The following is a 15,918-nucleotide window of genomic DNA, read 5'->3' on the forward strand; positions in this document are numbered from 1 at the left end:
TGTTTGGACCCCTCCGCCTCAACGAAACCTCAATATTTTTCATCAGGCACCTGAACACAGGTCTTAAGGCTCCCCTGATGCAGGTTTGAGGTCAACAGATTTTTTTCCCTTGGAGGAGGAACCTGTCTCGTAAAAAAAGGCATTTCCTGTTCTCACTAGGGGGCGCTAGACCTAATGGGTAATATTTCAATGCACTCGTGTTAAGGGTGGGATACCACACATACATGCCAAATATGAAAAAGATTGAACGTTGTGTCAAGGAACTATAAGTCATTTACTGAATTTGTCATTTTGCCGAAAAAATGGTCGACTTTGGCACCACGCCCAGGTCAGACCCGTGAATGAAAACGCACCATTTTCAAAACTTAAGATTTCATATGTCTCCTGAACAGTCTCACCAATTTTGAAGATGATCCAACTAACTCCCTCGGCGAAAAGGTCTCAAATGTGCACCCTGTAAATCGATAAAAATTTCATATTTGATCCAAAATAACCGATTTCCTGTTGGGTTTGGAATATGCGTGTAAATGCTTTTTTGGAGCGGTTTTGGACAAGGTATAGACCCCCCAAATTTCATTGCTCTACGCTGACAGACCCTAATGTTATAGGCCAATTTTAAAATTTCAAGGGGGCGCCACTGAGCCATTTTGTTATATTTTTTTGCAACGTTGCAAAATTATCGAAATTTACAATTTTCCGGACGTATGTGCAAATTTTGGTGACTTTTCGTGCATGTTCAGGCCTCCAAATTGGCCGTTTTCATTTGCCCTGAAAAAAAAAAATAAATAAATAAATAAAAAAAAAAATAATCCTTTGCAAAACAATAGGGCCTTCGCACGCTTAGTGCTCGGGCCCTAATAATAATAATAACTAGGCCTGCAAGCAGGACTGAACGGGCCCTCGCAATCTAGCGCAACTCGGACTGTGTGCAGGTCAGGGTGTTGGCAGATGCTCCTCTCTAATCATCTCATTAGAACATAACATGCTCGAAAGTCGCCTATTTACATTCCCACACCCAAGAGATAAAAACCCCTATTGGAGAGAGTACTACAAAAAAGGAGCCACTACTGAGCTGTGCAGCCAAGCCCTTATTCAAAACCAAAATTAATCTTCTAACTGGGCCAATTCGACGAAGTGTGCCAAATATTGTGGCTATATAAGCTGCCTGAGTCTTTGAAAAAAAATATTTCCTTTAAATGGCGAATAAAGGGTCGTCACGGCAACAGACAGAGACACGTGGACATGGGCTGTAAATAAGTATTACAATAGGTCTTCAAATTACAATGACCAACCTGAAAAGAACTGGACATGTATTGGAAAAACGAGTGACTTTCTATTGCCACTAGTTGGCGCTGTAGGGTTGATGCAAATGATCTCTACAAGGCCCTTCAGGGTATGACTCTCAACAAGCACGGGAAGTTTGGCGCAGATATGTTGTATATCTGCCGAGTTATGACTGTTCAAAGTTTTTGGAGAGAAAAATTGTTGACAGTCATTTTCACTTTCCTGTTTGGACCCCTCCGCTTCAACGAAACTTCAATATTTTTCATCAGGCACCTGAAGACAGGTCTTAAGCCTTCCCTTATGCAGGTTTGAGGTCAACAGATTTTTTTTCCTTGGAGGAGGAACCTGTCTCGTAAAAAAAGGCATTTCCTGTTCTCACTAGGGGGCGCTAGGCCTAATGGGTAATATTTCAATGCACTCGTGTTAAGGGTGGGATGTCGCACATACATGCCAGATATGAAAAAGATGGAACGTTGTGTGAAGGAACTATTAGTCATTTACTGAATTTGTCATTTTGCCGAAAAAATGGCCGACTTTGGCACCCCGCCCAGGTCAGGCCCGTGAATGAAAACACACCATTTTGATAACTTAAGATTTCATAAGCCTCATGAACAGTCTCGCCAATTTTGAGAATGATCAAACTAATTCCCTAGGTGCCAAGGTGTAAAATGTGCACACTGTAAATCGATAAAAATTTCACATTCAATCCAAAATACCCGATTTCCTGTTGGGTTTGGAATATGCATGCAAGAGACTTTTTGGAGCAGTTTTGTACAAGGTATCGACTCTCCGAATTTCATCCCTTTACGTTGAAAAAACCTAAATGGAGAGGCCTTTTTGAAAATTTCAAGGGGGCGCCACTGAGCCATTTTGTTACATGTTTTCGTAACGTTGCAAGATTATTGAACGTTATGCAAAGCCACATGTATGTCCAAATTTTTGTGAGTTTTCGTGCATGTTCAAGCCTCCAAATGTAAACTCCTACTGTGAACCGATAAAAATTTCACATTCGATCCAAAATACCCGATTTCCTGTTGGATTTGGAATACGGGTGCAAGAGACTTTTTGGAGCAGTTTTGCACAAGGTATCGACTCCCCAAATTTCATCACTCTCTGTTAAAAAAACCTAATAGGAAACGCCTTTTTGAAAAATTCAAGGGGGCGCCACTGAGGCATTTTGCTACATTTTTTCGTAACATTGCAAGATTATCGAACGTTATCTAAAGCCGCATGTATGTGCAAATTTGTACAAGTTTTTGTGCATATTCAAGCCTCCAAATGTAAACTCCTACTGTGAACCCATGAAAATTTCACATTCGATCCAAAATACCCGATTTCCTGTTGGATTTGGAATATGGGTGCAAGAGACTTTTTGGATCAGTTTTGCATAAGGTATCTACTCCCCAAATTTCCTTGCTCTATGTTGAAAAAACCCAATAGGAAAGGCCTTTTTTAAAACTTCTTTCTGTCGCCACTAGTTGGCACTGTAGAGTTGATGCAAATGACCCCTACAAGAACCTTCAGGGTATGACTCTCAACAAACACGGGAAGTTTGGCGCAGATATGTTGTATATCTGCCGAGTTATGACTGTTCAAAGTTTTTTGCGTGACAAATTGTTGACGTTCATTTTCACTTTCCTGTTTGGACCCCTCCGCCTCAACGAAACCTCAATATTTTTCATCAGGCACCTGAACACAGGTCTTAAGGCTCCCCTGATGCAGGTTTGAGGTCAACAGATTTTTTTTCCCTTGGAGGAGGAACCTGTCTCGTAAAAAAAGGCATTTCCTGTTCTCACTAGGGGGCGCTAGACCTAATGGGTAATATTTCAATGCACTCGTGTTAAGGGTGGGATACCACACATACATGCCAAATATGAAAAAGATTGAACGTTGTGTCAAGGAACTATAAGTCATTTACTGAATTTGTCATTTTGCCGAAAAAATGGTCGACTTTGGCACCACGCCCAGGTCAGACCCGTGAATGAAAACGCACCATTTTCAAAACTTAAGATTTCATATGTCTCCTGAACAGTCTCACCAATTTTGAAGATGATCCAACTAACTCCCTCGGCGAAAAGGTCTCAAATGTGCACCCTGTAAATCGATAAAAATTTCATATTTGATCCAAAATAACCGATTTCCTGTTGGGTTTGGAATATGCGTGTAAATGCTTTTTTGGAGCGGTTTTGGACAAGGTATAGACCCCCCAAATTTCATTGCTCTACGCTGACAGACCCTAATGTTATAGGCCAATTTTAAAATTTCAAGGGGGCGCCACTGAGCCATTTTGTTATATTTTTTTGCAACGTTGCAAAATTATCGAAATTTACAATTTTTCGGACGTATGTGCAAATTTTGGTGACTTTTCGTGCATGTTCAGGCCTCCAAATTGGCCGTTTTCATTTGCCCTGAAAAAAAAAAAAAATAAAAAAAAATAAAAAAAAAAATAATCCTTTGCAAAACAATAGGGCCTTCGCACGCTTAGTGCTCGGGCCCTAATAATAATAATAATAATAATAATCCTTTGCAAAACAATAGGGCCTTCGCACGCTGAGTGCTCGGGCCCTAATAATAATAATAATAATAATAATAATAATAATAATAATAATCCTTTGCAAAACAATAGGGCCTTCGCACGCTGAGTGCTCGGGCCCTAAATATGATCTACTTTTTTCAATTTAAATAGTATATGTTGAAAAAAAAATTAAAAGAAATTATACATTGAAATGTTGAATTTGATACCATTTTGTATTTAACCCCCCCGTAAATGTCATCTTTTTAAATTTTTTTTCAAAAATGGCAGTAATTAAAAAAAAAAAAGTATATTTGAATTTTTAAAAATTTAAATTCAAAAACTTAAAATGTGATCCTTTTCTACTTTATTTTTAAAAAAAAAGTTAAAAAAACAGTAAATCATTTATTAAAATATTGATATTTTTATATCTTTTTAAATTAAAAAATGTAAATATGACATTTTTTCTACTTTTTTCAATTCATAAGAGTATTTGTTAAAAAAAAAAAAAAACTTTTAAAAACATTAAATTGTTGAATTTGATACCTTTTTGAAAGAAAAAAAAAAACAGTAAATGTGATCTTTTAATCAAAAAATATTTACAAAAATAACAGTAATTTAAAAAAAAAGGAAAAAAAAAATAAAATTTACATCCAAACCTAAATGTGATCCTTTTCTACTTATTTTTCATGAAAAAATAAAAAAAAAAATTTTAAAAATACCGTCTACCGTCACATCCCTAGTACTTACACACACGTGTTGCATTTTGATACAAAGATGACATCTTTAAAGCAATAAGGCTCCAATTATTATTCTGCTCAGGTTATAAGTGGATTCGTGACATAATCAGTGAAAAAAACCTCTATAGAAACCAATGAGTTGACTGGTGGCCAAAATAACAAGTGACAAAGCGCAAGTCGGTACGTACCGGTATACGTGGCTTCTTTGACTCCGTACGCCAAGGCGCCCGCTCCGAGCAGCAGTTTGACTCCGAGTCCGGCGCCTCTGCCGCCCGACGAGCCCGCCATGCGACCCATCATGTCCCGGAGGTTCTGGACCAACCGCTGACAACAAACGTCAAGCTCAGCATTCAGTACAAATTCAAATGGCAAGATTAGAAAGAAACAGGTATAGGTATAGGAGGTTATAGGATTAGGTATATTGTAGGTAATTTGGCCTACTAAAAACATCACATTAAATTTGCTGGTGGCCGACAAGTGTCATTGCATGAAATTGGCTTTCCTATATATACTAAAGTTGTAAAGCAATAAAACTGCAACAAAAACAAATGAAATGAACAAAAAATATATTTTTATAATGGGTCAAAATTATTTTTCAGATCATGTGACTAGCACCTTAGACGGTCATTTGCCTTGCATATAATTTTCAACAACAACAAAAAATAGCAAGAGGGCAATTTTATTTTTCCAAATGATTTTTTTCTTTGATTGAAAAAATTTTTTTTTTGATTGAAGCAACTTTTTGGGGGGGATTGAATGATTTAGACACAAATGTCCTACCCATAATATGGCCCAAACACAAAAAGGATTGCTTCAATCAAAGAAAACTTTTTCAATGAAAAATTAAGTGTTCAAATGCAAATTTTTCAATCTCAAATATTTTTTCGAATTCGAAAATGTCTTCTATGATTGAATGTTTTTGTTTTTCGATTGAAGTGATTTTTCTTTTTGAAAAAATAAATACATTTTTAAGCAACTTATTTTTTCAATTGAATAATAAAGACAAAAACATCCTAGCCAAAATTTGGACCAAACACAAATCAACATTACTTCAATCAAAAAAGTTGCTTCATTAAAAAAAAAAAAAAAAAAAAAAACAGCTTTCACATGCATTTTTTTGAGTTCCAAATTTATTTTTGCATTCAAACACTTTTTTTTTTTTTTTATTGAAGTGACTTTTTTTTTTTATTGAAAATATATATTTTGATTGAAGCATTTTTTTTTAAAATGAAGCAACTTTTTTTGACTGAATAATAAAGACACACATCTACCTCCATATGGCTCTGCCCAGGGGATACTATCTTTGACTGGGGTAACTACATTGGCACGACACCGGCAGATGACGATCTTGGCGAAAAGTATTGCCTAAGCAGCCTGATTTAGAATTCCCCTCAAGAATGATGGGAAACAAAAAACGCTCATTGTCAACTTATTATTATAAATATTCTTGTAAGTTAATTTTATTGCTGACACTACGTTTTGGGGTCGTCAGCATGTTGTGCCCCCCTGCCCCAAAAGTCAGACTCCGCCTATGACTGAACGTCTCCTTGTGATAACTCATTCCAATTCACAGCAGACGGATGAGAATAGCTAATTTTTCTGTTTATTAGAATATCCTAGAATGATAGATAATTGTTGTATCGCCATATCGTGAGATCGTTCTCAAGAGCTTTGCTTCACAAATCGTATCGTGAGGTGAAGTTTTCACCCCGAATGAATAAAGTCAAACAAATAGAATTTCTGTGGTCGGAAAAACAATTAGGCTCGAGCGTTTACGTCACAGCAGCACGGGATCATGCGAGATTTGCGACAACGCAACCATTGCGGAAGCATCACGGGACATTTAAACTTAGCAGCAACCAAAGATGGAAAAAAGTAAGGAATACTTGCCAGTTCGATACAGAGACAAACTTGTTACCACGGCGAAGGACAGATATGTGAGCAATTTTAAGGATGTGAACAATGTTGACCCTCACGAGCAAGCCGAACACAAATGGAATAAAGATGTCGACAAGCTTCCACCACTACGCGAAATGGACATCATGCTGTATTTAGTGTTTGGTATATGTTACTACACTCATCAGCAATTCCGAAACTACAAATCGCTACAAAGCTACGAACAGTTTTGCTGGGGATGGGTGCAGGATCTTCACTTTATGACCATAGCAAACGGCAACACATCTTTCTAGCAAAGGGAGGCAATGTGTGTTTACATTAGTCTGTGACCACGGATGTACAAATCTTTTGCTGCATAAAATGTAGCCTGTGTACAAATTCTTTGCCACTCTCTCACGTCAAAATATTACAGCTTTTTCATTTAGCAACGACATGAATTATGTCTTATGAAGACAATGCACATGTATGCATGCTAGTTGTTTAGCTTTAGCAATAGCTAACAACAGGCCGACTTAGGGCGTAAAGTTACTGAAATTTGCGTAAACAAACGAAATTAACTTACCGGAGTGGAAGTGCATAGAGCAAACTCAGTGTGTAACTGGAGAATCAAACGTTATGCCCTTCCTTCTGATCGAGGCCACCCATGCCATTCTTCGACGTTTGGTAAGTTCAGATATGAGCTTTCCCTCGCCTTTTCTCCATGTAGGGATCCGGAAGAAACTCAATGGTGTTCCGTCGAGCTGTACATTCTCCTTTCTATTCGATCGGTTGTTGCAATTCTTTACCGCACAATAATTTCCAACCATTTTTAAAGAGCGACCTGTGTTGAAATGCCTCATTGCTTATGTTTCTCGCTTCCACAATGGCGATAGCGGCGGAAACCTCGCGAGTGCCACGTCATACGCTCGAGCCTAATAAGAACATAACAAGTGTTTAATAGGCATTAACTTTTTTTAAAAAATGGACTCAATGCCAGATACCATTTGGACTGGGCAGTGAAAAGATCATTCGATACCCGCCATCCCTGTTCAAATGGATTTGACGTCCATCCCCGTCAATAGCAGCAAATGACTCAAGATATTCTCATTTTAATGACGTTTCTAGGCAGTAGAGCAACACCTGAGGACATGAGAGCACAAAACACACAAGTCATGCAAGTCATAACGCTTCTAAATGTTTATTTTTGTCCCCTGCCTTTACTTTTAAGAGCAAGAGGCAAAGCAATATATGATTAATATGTGTGAAGAGAACGACGTGACCTTGATTAAAAGCCCTGACAAAGTTGTGCATCGCGCAGCTTAGCATAGCCGCATGCTAGCTAGCTAGCGTGTTATAAGAGGAGCGTTTCAATGAACGCCGGGTTCGTGACATTCCCGCGGGAATTAGTGCTTCGAAATGGACGTAAACGAGGGAAAGACACGCAATATTTCACGTTAGTGAAGAGTAAAAGGTTCAAAGGCTCTTTACTTACACTGGGCTCCTTGTTCGCCATGCTGCTTCACGTCACACCACAGCAAGGGAAAAAAAGAAGGCAAGGTCGACGCTTCACCGTTGAACGCAAAGACAACTGGGAAATGGAGTTGGATAACGTTTGGCGCCATTTTCTCGACAGCAGTTGATTTGAGAGGAGTCTGGCTGCAGCCCGCCTCTCTCAGTACCCTGCGCCGCTCTTCTCAGTACCCATCCCGCAGACAGGAAATGACGCAACACCGCAGCTCTCAGTCCCCTCAGACCGGAAATGTCGTCAACCATTGCGACGAAAACAAGTTACGTTATTTCACCTCTCGCGAAAAAAAAACACGGTAAGTGGCCGCACTGAAAAAAAGTTTTTAAAAGCGTATGCATGTTTAAAAATGTTAAATAGTTAAACAACACTTGCGGTGAAAATATGAAGTGTTTATTCTGAGTTGAAAAGACCGTACTTATATCTAGTATTCTTAATGCAATTTAAATAATGTCTTCCTTTACTAACTGCATGCGACTTAGCTCTACCTATATTGTTTAATACGTACTGATGAATTCAGCAGCGAATTAGCTAATGCTGCTAATGCTTTTTACATTTTTTTTTCACAATGAACAGTCTTCTTTGTGTAGTTTTCATTATATTGCACTCTTATTTTTCATTATGTACATGCCTGCAATTCGCAGCTCGCTGTTTTTGTTGTTGTATGGTATTGTTGTTTTGCCTTCATTTGTTTTGTCTGGTCCTTTGTAGTTTGAATGTTGTCACATGATCCAAATAGGACAAGGTTGTAATTTTTTCTTGATATTGTTACTCTGCTTAGCTATATATTTTTTCATTATTTTGTTTTTTTTTACTAGCTGCAAGATCACCACCCCATTGGGAAGAAACTAAATCACGACCCCCAAATGGTAGTCTTCCCATGCAGATACAGGGATGTCACACAGATCCAAATGGAAGTAAGTAGCATAAATAGTAATGTACTTTAGATTTTGGACTGTGCTGAACACTTTTTTCGATAGACATCGAACACTGTAAAACCCACTGTGCAGACAGGACCAATGGTGACAATATAAGACCATGCCGAGTTTCATGGACGGTTCAAACTCATCCTGCCCAGGAACGGCTGGTATGTTTTTATGTCTGAGACAAATGTTGTGCTCAGTGGAAATCTGGATAGGCTTATTATTCCTTATATTAGTTAACAATTGGACATAATTGATTATTTACTCTTTGTTTATTTAACCAATCAACATTCTCATTAGCTTATGCAAATCTTGAATATAAAGAGGCCAGAAATGGTGTTGATTGTCCAAAAAAAGAAAGTTTGATTGACACGTGCTGACTTTTGGAACGTTGGCCTGAACAATGAAATGGAATCAACTGTGAATTTTGAGGATTTAGTTTCTCTAAAGAACATAATGTCACTTGTACAATTAAGTAAAATGTAACTTTTTGTGTTTGTTTTTTTGCAGATATGAAATGCATATTTATAACTTGTCTAACAAGTAGCTCATTCAAAGGTATAAAAAAGTGTTTTTTGGCGTGTGTAGGGTATTATTTTAACTATGTAGCCTACAGAATGCTTGTATGGGCTCATGTAGGTGTCTGCGTACGTTTGTATTTATATAACATATGTCCGTGTGTATAGATTATGTATTTTTCAGGGAAGGACCATATTTGTGGCTGACCCCTATGTTGTTGCAACATAGTGAAAGCCTACAGGATGTGACCCACACATGCATTTGCCTGTAAGGCTGATTAGTAACAACTACAACTTGGAGCATTGGTTCATTTTCAAAGAACAGTCAAATCATAACAAATTAAATGATCCAAATTCCAATTATTTGTGGGAAGAAAAACAGATCCAATCTTGAGATCAGAGAACTATTGTTATCTCTAATGAAATTCAGTAACCATTCATATTGGCATGGCGTTTCCATGATGATCCAGAATAGCCTTGTTTGGTTTTGAAGGTATGTTCCAGTCGATCCTTTTATGTTGCCCCTTCAATTAAAGCAGAATTGCACTCCAGATGATTCATCCAATCATTTGAAGCAAAATTCTAAAATGCCACTCTAAAATTGCGAATGTTTTGTTTCAAGGGCGTTGGCCCGGTCTCAACATTGGTAGGGACGAATATAATGCAAATAAGGTTGCTCAAAAGTTGGTGGGGACAACTTTAGCATCCTGAAAAGTTGGTCGTGTTATGTCCCTACCGTCCCTATGCAAACCTACGCCCTTGTTTTGTTTGCATGAATCATATAAACCTGACTGGTTGGTGTTCTTATGCATGGAAACACGTTTGTAATTGTTTAACTACTGTATTTAATATAAACCTATATTTTCAATTGCAGAAAACGTTGACAGTCAATCAACAGGGGGACATGGAAAGAGAGGATTGGAAGTGAAATAGAGGTATTTGTAAAAGTGTGTATATTCATTGATTCAAAACTTGAAGGAAGTGACTCTGTTAAATTCTTACGTTAGGGTTTTTCGGGACAGCCATAGGGGAAGGACTGTGGCATCTTCATGTTGATGGTAGGTGAGTTTAACTGTCCAATTTTGTCCTCTGTTATATTTGTATTCATTTATCCATTTGTAGTATGCTCTTTGCACTGTTCTGGATGCTCTCTTTGAGTTTAACCATTGTAAAATGAAGTTCACCGAATCATTCAAATTGGGCTACAAAATATCCTTGTCGTTATTCTTTATTTACACTTGTTTTTAATTTTTGTTAGACTGATATGCCAACTCTGAGGAAGTGGTGGTGTATATTGCTAGCGGACAATTTCAAACTTGGGTGCATGGTATAAGTCTTTGAAACTGTTGATATGGCATTCATAGGAAAGTAGGTGCACAATACCTTAATTCTTTGTTGGAAAATGTGGAATACTTATTTTTGTATTTTTTCAACTTAGGTGAGCCACAGGAAAGAGTTTGCCCATTGGACAGATAAGGCAAAAGCATTACTGCAGGGTGAAGTGCCACCAGTCTATCAGCTACAGAAGTGAAATTTGAATATGATTGCTGAGGTCAGCTTTTAAAGACTTTTTAGTGTCCATTACTCTGATGCACTTTTGAACATGTCCCCCTTTATTCACTGATTTATTTTTAGGAAGAGGTGCAACCACAGCTCCTTCAAGTTAGTGGTGGCCCACTCCAAAAAGATATGACGGGAAAAAAATGGTAAGATTGTTTATATACCTAGTTTAATGCAATGCCTGAAAAGAAAAATCAAGTATAAAATTAACAAAGCATCATTTTTATTTTACTTATGTAATATTCAAATAGCTCTTTTCTTTCTCTTTTCCAATGAACAGTTTTGGTAAAAGGACTGTGCAAGACTGCACAAAAGCCTCGGACAGGGCTGTGGGGGGGGGGGATTAATGCAGTAATGCAGTAGGAGTTCCCAAGCATCCTGCAGATGGAAGAGGATGAGCACGAACTACAATGTCTTGGAGCCATTCAAGTTCTGTTTCAACCATCTGGAAGATGGATTTACCTTTTTTGAGGAGATTGTTGACCAAAGAAAATATCTGGTATTCTCTCAATAATAATAAAAAAATAATAAAAATAAAAAAATAAAGTTTACCACATTAGAACTGGTTGTATTGAGTTCATTTTTCTACACTTATAAATTAGTTGTTTTTTTTCTTTTATCCCAGATGTTAGTTGTAGGTAGTTTTAATTACCTGTGATGAAGGCGGGAGTGCTTGCCGAAAAATGTCAGGTAATTAAAACAACCTACAACTATTGTCTGGGATAAAAGAAAAAAACAACTAACACATGACAACTATTTTGTCATTTCTGTTTGAAATAAAGGTGCCTTTCCTGGAGCAGAAAGTTTAATATAGTTTCTGAATTAGTTAATTAGGATCTTCACTCACATGAATGAATTTAAGTAGCAAAATGAAAGACAAAATTGGTTTGGTTGCAACATGGAGAGAATATTACGTTTTTGATACATTAAATTGTAATGAAGCTATATTAATGTGTCCGTTCATAAAGATGTAAGGATGACAGCAATTTCTAATAATTCTCAATTGGAGTATATTTTACAATTGACAAACTAAAGTACACACTGTGATAGGTCACATGCGATCTTTCAGTCACCAATTAAACCTTTATTACATTAGTGTGTATTTTAATTTTGATGTACTGTAACCATGTTTTTCATTTTGGTAAAATCACCAGGCTTTAACAAACTGACCGCGCTTAAAGAGTTAATCTCCCGATTTCACCAAATCAATTTAAGGAGCATGGAAATAAATTATTATTTAAATAATAATGAGTGATGCTGAAACCGAAAATAAAAGACGTGCGAAAAGAAAAGTAAACTAGTATTTACGTTCGAATGGACGCTAACTATTACGATAAAACCGGAAGCTCGGAGCTCGAGCGCTGTTTCATGTTGTCATTTCCGGTCTGAGAGCTGCGATATTGCGTCACTTCCTGTCTGCGGGATGGGTACTGAGACGAGCGGCGCAGGGTACTGAGAGAGGCGGGCTGCAGCCAGACTCTCTTGGTTGATTTGGGTGCATTGTAGGCTTCATTTGTGGATGACTTTATTTTACTCAATAATATTTTGCTTCTGCTATGTGGTCAGAGCACTGAACTAAATGGCTGCCATTGACAGCAACGGACGTCCAATTCTTGCTGGGAGGGGCGAAATGAATATGAAAGTACATACAAATTAGTATTCATCATTTTTTTTTTTTTTTTAATCTAAAATGTTTACAAATATATTTTCATACTTTTCATATACTTAATCTTAAAATATATATTAAATAAACAATTTTATATTTATTATAGTTAGTATCTTAAAGTTTTTATTTTTAACAATTTTATTTTTAATTCTAGATTTTCTTCCACTTGTTATTATTTTTTTTAATATTGATTTTATTTTTATATTTCTTTTTATACTATATATTATTTCCTATTTTGGGTAGGTAATTTAGAATTTTCCTTTTTTTGTTGTTGTTGTATTTTTCCAATTGATATTATTTTCATGTACTAGTATTTTTAAAAATGCTTTATTTTGAAGGTTTTTTTCTTGTAGACTTGCTTCCATTAAAAAAGGTTAAATTTTCTATATTATTTATATATTTATTTTTAAAAAATATCTTAAAATATTAATTTTTAGAAATATTTCAAACATTTTTTCAATTGCATTTTTTCCCATGTTCATATTTCTTATTCAGTTTTTTATCATGTATCTACATTATATATTTAAACTTATTTTTAGATCTTAAAATATTTACAAATAGTTTTAACAATTCTGTTTTTAATTCTAGATTATCTTCCAGTTGTTTTTTAAATCTTTGATGATTCATTTATATATATACTATATATTATTTCCTTTTTTTGGGGTGGGGGGGGGTGATTTAGGATTTTCCAATTTTGTTGTTGTTGTATTTTTCCAATTTATATTATTTTCATGTACTTACTGTATGTTTTTAAAATATGAAGTATTTTAGTATTTTTAATTCTTTATTTTCTTCCATGTTTTTTTTTCTTCAAATTTTACATTTAAAAAATATTTTTTCTATATTATGTAGTTATAAAAATACTATGTCCTACAATATTTTTATAATTAAAAATATATTAATATTTTTTTAAAAATTTCAATTCTACACTTTCTTGGATTTGTTTTCATTTTTTTAAATCTTATTTTTATTATTTATCAAGCATGCATTTATAAATTTAAATTTATTTTAATATTAAAATATTTTTAACAATTTTGCTTTTTTAAAATTTTTATTTTCTATATTTTATATTTTACATTTCCATTTTTTGGTGGGGATCATAGAATCTCAGATCTAGAATTTTCCAATCTTTATTTTGTATTTTTCCAATTCATATCGTTTTAATGTACTGACTGTATGTATTGTCCCCAATTATTTTTTGGATGTAAATGTAAATTCAGACATCAAAGTGTTAAAAAAATAACCAAGCAAGCAACACCAACAATTATTACAACAACATGATTTTTAATCCACAAGTTCATTCTCATTAAAACACGAGTCTATAGTACAAGCTTGCGTTAGCAGCTAAGAAAAACAAAACAAAAAAAAACAAAAACGACAAGCTGGGAATGAAAGTACCTTAACAATACTACTCAACAGGCCAGTTTGGTCCACGAGTGACTCGTCGTCACAGCGACGTCAACTCAAGGTGCCGAGAAGTCCATTGGTGTAAAAACGGCTTTTAACTCATTCGCTTCCATTGAAGGTGATAGACGTCCAATCCGTAGGGATGGCGGCCAATGAGTCGAAAATGTTGGACATGAAAATCTTATTTACAAGTGAATAAGTGAGAGTTCTAGGAAGAAATAGTGTGGGAATGCAATCATGCTGAGCGTAGCTTTTTGCTAAAAAATGCTATCATGGCTTGGTTAGACACTGCTTAACTCATTGACGGAGATAGACGTCCAATCTAATATTGATAAACTCATTTCGACTGAGGCCGGAAGCATGAAAACACCATTCCTTGCCCCTACCAACATGGCTGCCTTGATGCAACGTTCCAATCAAAGTCAATGGGTCGACATTCAAATGAAGTCATAGCTAGCTTAAAGATGTAAGCCATAGCATCAGCTATAAAAGTCATTTAGATTGACGGCAAAAGCATGAAAAGACCATTCCTTGCCCCCACTAACATGGCCGCCGTGAGGGGACGTCCCCATTAAAGCCAACGGATCGACATTCAAATGAAGTCATAGCTAGCTAAAAAGATGTCAAAGCACCAGCTATTTGCTCAGTGGCTGCCAAGACGGTGCTAGATGTCCAATCCATTTAAAGTGGGGTGGCTGGCAGTCACTTCTGGTTGATTGGGGCATTTTGGGGTCACGTCCTATTCATATCCAATCACTTCCTGTTGATGTTGGGTCACTTCCTGTTAATATTGGGTAACTTCCTTTTTATTTCAGGGCATTTACTAGTCACTTCCTGTTAATGTTGGGTCACTGTCGATTTTGGTGGCATTTTGTAGTCACTTCCTGTTGACATTGGGTCACTTCCTGTTGATTTGGGGGCGCTTCATAGTCAATTGCTGTTGATATTGGGTCACTTCCTGTTGATTTGGGGGCATTTTGTTGACATTTCCTGTTAATATTGGGTCACTTCCTGTTGATTTGCAGTTACTTCCTGTTAATACTGGGTAACTTCCTTTAGATAAAATGTCACTGTCGATTTTGGTGGCACTTCGTTGTAACTTCCTGTTGACATTGGGTCACTTCCTGTTGATTTGGGGGCGTTTCGTAGTCAATTGCTGTTGATATTGGGTCACTTCCTGTTGATTTGGGGGCATTTTGCTGACACTCCCTGTTAATATTGGGTCACTTCCTGTTGATTTGCAGTTACTTCCTGTTAATACTGGGTAACTTCCTTTTGATAAAACGTCACTTCCTGTTTATTTCGGGGCATTTACTAATCACTTCCTGTTGAAATTGGGTCACTTCCTGTAGATTTGGGGGCATTTTGGGGTCACTTTCTATTCATATCCAGTCACTTCCTGTTGATATTGGGTCACTTCCTGTTAATATTGGGTGACTTCTTTATTTCGGGGCATTTACTGGTCACTTCCTGTTAATGTTGGGTCACTGTCGATTTTTGTGGTATTTACTAATCACTTCCTGTTGATATTAGGTCACTTCCTGTTGATTTGGGGGCGGTTCGTAGACAATTGCTGTTGATATTTGGTCACTTCCTGTTGATTTGGGGGCATTTTGTTGACACTTCCTGTTAATATTGGGTCACTTCCTGTTGATATTGGGTCACTTCCTGTTGATTTGGGGGCGTTTCGTAGTCAATTGCTGTTGATATTGGGTCACTTCCTGTTGATTTGGGGGCATTTTGTTGACACTTCCTGTTAATATTGGGTCACTTCCTGTTGATTTGCAGTTACTTCCTGTTAATACTGGGTAACTTCCTTTTGATAAAATGTCACTTCCTGTTGATTTGGGGGCGTTTCGTGGTCAATTGCTGTTGATATTGGGTCACTTCCTGTAGATTTGGGGGCAT

General features: G+C 36.6%; 1 protein-coding gene and 1 long non-coding RNA gene across 9 annotated transcripts in view; one reads left to right on the forward strand and one right to left on the reverse strand.

Moving 5' to 3' along the window:
* The window catches only part of LOC130919401 (prohibitin-2-like), a 31,294-nt gene extending 23,268 nt beyond the window's left edge, over positions 1 to 8,026 (reverse strand). The window contains exons 1-2 of the mRNA XM_057842061.1: positions 7,904 to 8,026; positions 4,725 to 4,860 (exon numbers count right to left, since the gene is read on the reverse strand). Coding sequence (XP_057698044.1) covers positions 4,725 to 4,860; positions 7,904 to 7,924 — 157 coding nt within the window. The 5' untranslated portion in view covers positions 7,925 to 8,026. The remainder of the gene's footprint in view (positions 1 to 4,724; positions 4,861 to 7,903) is intronic.
* An 85-nt stretch (positions 8,027 to 8,111) lies between these two features.
* LOC130918444 (uncharacterized) lies at positions 8,112 to 11,489 on the forward strand. Of its 8 annotated transcripts, XR_009063749.1 has the most exons (10): positions 8,190 to 8,234; positions 8,648 to 8,681; positions 8,755 to 8,853; positions 8,917 to 9,023; positions 10,252 to 10,312; positions 10,385 to 10,435; positions 10,636 to 10,704; positions 10,816 to 10,929; positions 11,013 to 11,083; positions 11,218 to 11,489. It is a non-coding gene; the product is annotated as an uncharacterized LOC130918444 (long non-coding RNA). The 8 variants fall into 8 exon arrangements; XR_009063750.1 differs by lacking the exon at positions 8,648 to 8,681 and having other exon boundaries at positions 8,112 to 8,234; XR_009063753.1 differs by lacking the exon at positions 8,648 to 8,681 and having other exon boundaries at positions 8,112 to 8,234; positions 8,947 to 9,023.
* Positions 11,490 to 15,918: the final 4,429 nt, after the last annotated feature.

This window comes from Corythoichthys intestinalis, chromosome 7 (assembly GCF_030265065.1).
Source record: "Corythoichthys intestinalis isolate RoL2023-P3 chromosome 7, ASM3026506v1, whole genome shotgun sequence".
Taxonomy (NCBI): Eukaryota; Metazoa; Chordata; class Actinopteri; order Syngnathiformes; family Syngnathidae; genus Corythoichthys; species Corythoichthys intestinalis.